The sequence below is a fragment of the Phoenix dactylifera genome, chromosome 1, assembly GCF_051530095.1.
Source record: "Phoenix dactylifera cultivar Ajwa chromosome 1, Ajwa_hap1_PhDact_Kaust_v1.1, whole genome shotgun sequence".
In the NCBI taxonomy this organism is placed as follows: Eukaryota; Viridiplantae; Streptophyta; class Magnoliopsida; order Arecales; family Arecaceae; genus Phoenix; species Phoenix dactylifera.
The window spans coordinates 56,780,203-56,785,280 of record NC_143190.1 but is presented as its reverse complement, the minus strand read 5'-3'; the positions used below and the strand labels follow the sequence as shown (position 1 = coordinate 56,785,280).

The following is a 5,078-nucleotide window of genomic DNA, read 5'->3' as shown; positions in this document are numbered from 1 at the left end:
GAGCCTGAAGTAGGACCACGACGAGGCTAGGAGGTGTGCATGCTTGGATGGGTCATTGAAGAGGAGCGCTAAGGAGTTGGAAGGTAATAAATTGGAGCAGTATAAAGAGCACAGTAAATGGTTTCTAAGATACATATGGATATGGTAAGGTAGTAAAAATACTACCAGGTGAAGTATTATGAAGTAACAGCCTATTTCGAAGGCAATAAAGAAAGTCAATTCCGTCATTCATATGGTAATGCAGCCAAAGAAATAGGTACCAGCGTACAAATGAGATCCTAATGCTCAAGAATTATGAAGAAAGAGTTATGAATTGCACCGACATAGATAAGCCAATAGAAACCCAAGAGGGGTCTCATCTAATCATCAGCAACTAGAAATAAGAATCAAAAATGGGAATGGCCCTGGGGAAGACCTGCATGAAAGAGAACTCTAAAAGGGCTCACTCTAGATAAGGAATTCAATCCCTAATAGTACATGATAAAATTTAAAAAGAAAAAAGAAACCAAACGAAGCAAGATGGATGAATATTTTTTTAATAGTTATTTTCTATTAAAAGCACTAGAGTCACATTACACACACCAGCCGGCAGCTGATTCTTGATCATGACTTCCCAAATGTCGATGACAAGCAACAAAAGAAGCAAAGCAAGAACAAATGGCAACAACTTATGGCCTAAGAATTGTATTCATTCATTAAGCTACTGAGTTAACAATACAACCAATGATAGCAAAATATTTTTCATAAGCCCCTCCAAAGGGGCTACAAGATATTGCACAAAATCACAATCTAGCGTTGAAGACTAGCACAACAGCTAGAAGGACGAAGCACCAAGCAAATCCTAGCAGTAACCCGCTGTTATCGAGGAACTCTGGAATCTGAATCAGTAGTTTCACATGAAGCCTCCTCAAGCATGTCTAGAAATCCTTTATGCAATTTTTTTTGAAAGACAGAAGCATCAAAATGTAGTCCATTCATAGACACAGCCTCAAACTTAGTCCAAAGCTCTCTCTTCAGTGTAGATTCTCCAGGCTGTCTACCTGTCAGGATTGTGCTCTGAAAGTCTTTCAACATAGGTGTACCAACCAAAAGATCATTGTTAACAGGAGTTGGAGGTGGCTTTTCATCTGATGGCTCCATCAAAATGCAAGTCTTTGGGGGTGACAAAAACCAGTCAAGTTCATCAACTTCCTTTCTTCGGCTTGTAACTTTAGGAGCAGGCTGCAGCCCTAAAAGCTCCTGGTACCTTGATGCCAAAGTGTCCGACACTTCTTCACCAACAAGGTCATCAGCAAGCTTGGAATCATTGTTATCTTGAGTTGGCATGTCATCTGACTGAAAGCGCTCAGAAATTGTATAAAGCAAGGCACAACTCTTTAGTGGTGATGTCTTTAAGCATGGAGTTAATAGGTAGGAGTTTCTCCTGCACTTGTTGTTTGAAAAATTCCAAGGAGAAACATACACACTTTCCAAGGTATTGTTCTTTGTTTCAATAGCAATGGGCTTTGGAACATTACTTGGTGAATGCTTTAACTCCACTCCTTCCAATACATTACTGAGAGCATTATTAGTACCTGGTAGTAATGGAGGCAATTCATGAGGGTTGCATGGGTCCTCACTGGCATAAATTCCCACTACAGATTGGGATGATCCCAGGCATTTAGATGAATAGGTTTTTGATTTGGGCAAAGGTGTCAGCAGAAACAGTTGTCTCCCACTCTCAACCGTACAGGCACCTGCACGCCAGGAGACGAGTGCTGAAGGAGAGACTATCGAGTCCAGCTCAGATTTGGTTTTATTGCTTTGAACAGCATTTCCATCTCCCTTTGCACCAGAAACAGAATTAGTATTTAAAGGTTGACCCAACTGCGATTCAGTTTTATTGCTTCGAGCAGCATTTCCATGTCGATTTGCACCAGAAGCAGAATTAGTATTTAAAGGTTGACCCAACTGGTTTTCAGAAGTTATTGAAGTACCAGCAAATGCTTGCTGGAGTCTCGGGAACCATGGCTGCATAAAATTAAAGAAACAAACATGCTGTAAATGTAAAATCAGATACTAACATGGCCTCCCTCTGTCAATAATAAAAACATAAGTTTTGTTCATATTACTAACTCGAAATGAGATTTGCTTTCCCGGACTAGAAACACCATTTAGAGCATAAAAACAGCTTTGGGCAGTACATACCTTCAAAGATGAATACATATCAGATAAGACATGCCTAAAGGATTCAATATCTTGGCTTCCCTTCTTGCTTAGCGGTTTATGTTCAATGGCTTGAGCAATCAACTCATCAATCTGTGAACAAAAATTATAAAAGGCCACATATAAGATGATTCAAAGCTCAAATTAATTTTACCAGAGAAAAAAAAATTACTGAACACTTATAAGGAAAAATTATACACTGACATCTAATAATGGTTATGAGCAACCCATTATAAAATTTACACTGCAGCCCGAATATCGGCTCTGAGAAAACCTCCCAAATTGTAGTACAGAGTCTAGGCTATGCACTGGAGGTGACAAAATAGTTGTTAGCTATCTAGAAGAGAAAAAGTGTCAACATCTATTTGACATAGGATGTTGAACTTTAGAGGAGAGCAAAACTCCTGCACAATACAGATATTATCCTTTTCCTTCCATTTCTAACTATAGCAAACACTAAAAACCTGTGCAGAATAAACACCAAAAAGGTAATGAATTACCATGTGTTATAATACTGAGGACAGTATGAGGCATGGTTCCACCTGTAGAATCTTATGTTTCACAAGTGATACAATTGATTGCCTTCACAATAAATTGTACATGATTACATAATTTCCCTGACAAGGAATTAAGTCCAGTGCCTTAGAAGTTAGAGTTTAGATGTCATCTCAGTTGAGAATACTTCAGCAACACCGGTCACTGTACCCAACCGAAGAAAGCAACATAAGCAATAAAAACATTCATGGTAGAGTTTAGATGTCATCTCGGTTGAGAATACTCCAGCAACACCAGTCACTGTACTCAACCAAAGAAAGTAACATAAGCAATAAAAACATTCATTTACTCATGGCCCTCCTTGTTACATGCTTCTCATATTACCAGCAAGACAATCATGCATGCGAGACACTGACAAGATTAGGCAGTATAATATCAAGTCTTTAATATCTTTTTGATGGATAAGCTGGGCGGATTTGATGCCATACCATACACTGCAACTATCTCCCACCTTTTCTTTTATGATACCAAAAGAATACTAGAGGTCAAGTAAAATGGAAAAAGGTATATACGCTTCTTTTGCAAAGGATGATACACAGTGTTAAAGGTGAACTATAAAATTATAAAGGGTGGGTGAGAAATGAGATACTAGAGGAAGTGGAAAAGTTGCAATGACAGATCAAATGGTAGAGAATCGGCTGAGAGAAAGATTGCCTGGATATGCGTTCTCTAGGGTTGAGGAGGAACAGGACACTGGATGGTTAAGCAAGCAAGGGGTAGACTCAGATAACAAAGATGAATGTAGTCAAAAAAAAAAAAGGAACGGAAATACATTCTTGAATGGCATAATTTGGCATTTAATAAGCAACCAACATAGCTAAGTTTAAACTTGATGCTCAATTGGCCATACTTATGATTTACATCATTACTAATAGAGCAAAGATAGAATGCTAAAAGCATTACAAGTCAATATATTCTGAAATATTGATATAAAATATCCAATAATGTCCCCATAAACCAAAACACACAGCTAAAGTCTCCAATTTTCCCCAAAAGGATAACCCAGTCAGAATCAAAGCTTCATTCCTGTTCCATAAGTTTTTGTATATCCTTCCTGTCTAGCCAACCCACACCACCTAAAATCCTATGTTGTTCCCACATAATATGATCTAACCTCGATGCGAATCGCGAGACACTATATGCCTACTTCAGCTAACCTTTCAAGAGTTCAGTATCAACTGATTAAATTGAAAATGATAAAACATCAGGGGAATGAACATAATCGGAAAGACAAAATGTTGAATAACTCAAAAAAATGCATCCAACAGCACCACTCAGCATCGAATCCATAGAACGCCACATGCAGTCATAATTCATTCATACAGGCTTACAGAGGTTTGAGCTATTTACTCCAAATTGACTCTTGTTGCACCCTTCTTTTTAAGGAGCAGAAAGGCAAATCACCCACTGGAATTCTATTGTTCAAAATATGGAGGCTATCGGGCTATGGTTGACAAAGAAGTAAAACAAAACTTCGAATAAAAAGAAAAAAAGTTGTGCATAAAAAATAGGCTCAAAATTCCTAAACCTAACCATCAAACCCACGACCAGCGACTGGAAACATAGGAGAAGATCATAAAGAAAATGACCTCAAAGTTACCAGTTGACCCAGAAGTTCTCCTTTCACCTAAAAATTATTAAAAATTAAAAAAAATCAAAATCAAATAAACCGTGCGCAGAAATTTTGGAAAAAGACATAAAGAACGCATCACGGAAAAATCAGATTATAATATTACAGAACAACTTCAAAACCAGCCTTTCTATCACCAGCACAAAGAAAGAAGATCATTTTAAGCCTCAGAAACATCAAGAACACAGCACCATTATATATCACAAAATCATTGAAATCATACGCATGGAGAGAAACAGTGCTTCCTTAAACAGATAAAACCTAGGGTTTCTATCTAATTCTTTAACCACTTCTTCTTTTATTTAATCAGACGAGCCTGAATCTAGGGTTTCCTCTCTACATACCTTGCTAACGAGATTGGCAAGATCGGAGCGCAAAACGAGGAGGCGATCGAGAGCGCCGTCATCACTCTCCTCCGCGATCTTCTTCTTCCGAGATTTCAAAGACTTCCCACCGTTGGAAATATCTGCCAGGGGCTTCCTCGCCGCCGATTTCCCCATTTGACTCTTGAGCATTTCTTCTCGATCTCTCTGAACTTGGTTGCTCCCCTGCTCTGCTTTCGGATCGGAGGAGAAGAACGAGCGGAGGTGAATCCAAGTATGTGAAGGCGGAGAGAAGGTGCCAGAAACCCAACGTTCGAAACCCCAAATTCAAATCTTTTTGGGGGAGCGAACGGGGACAACCGGAC

General features: G+C 38.9%; 1 protein-coding gene across 2 annotated transcripts; it reads right to left on the bottom strand.

The window, feature by feature from the left end:
* Positions 1-671: 671 nt before the first annotated feature.
* On the bottom strand, positions 672-5,078 carry LOC103721890 (uncharacterized). Of its 2 annotated transcripts, none has more exons than XM_039125384.2 (3): positions 4,735-5,078; positions 2,188-2,298; positions 672-2,037 (listed from the first exon to the last, which is right to left on the bottom strand). In XM_039125384.2, exons 1-3 carry the CDS (start codon positions 4,903-4,905, stop codon positions 859-861), a joined length of 1,461 nt encoding a protein of 486 aa, XP_038981312.2. In that variant the 5' UTR covers positions 4,906-5,078; the 3' UTR covers positions 672-858. The 2 variants fall into 2 exon arrangements, with proteins under 2 accessions (XP_038981312.2, XP_008810488.3); XM_008812266.5 differs by having other exon boundaries at positions 672-2,010.

What these genes read in the sequence shown, in the direction of transcription:
- LOC103721890 (XM_039125384.2), bottom strand. Translation starts at nt 4,905, where the DNA reads ATGCTCAAGAGTCAAATGGGGAAATCGGCGGCGAGGAAGCCCCTGGCA. An exon ending in TTGCCAATCTCGTTAGCAAG is followed by an intron (nt 2,299 to 4,734) that starts GTATGTAGAGAG and finishes TTTTGTTCACAG; the next exon opens with ATTGATGAGTTGATTGCTCA. An exon ending in ATATGTATTCATCTTTGAAG is followed by an intron (nt 2,038 to 2,187) that starts GTATGTACTGCC and finishes TTACATTTACAG; the next exon opens with CATGTTTGTTTCTTTAATTT.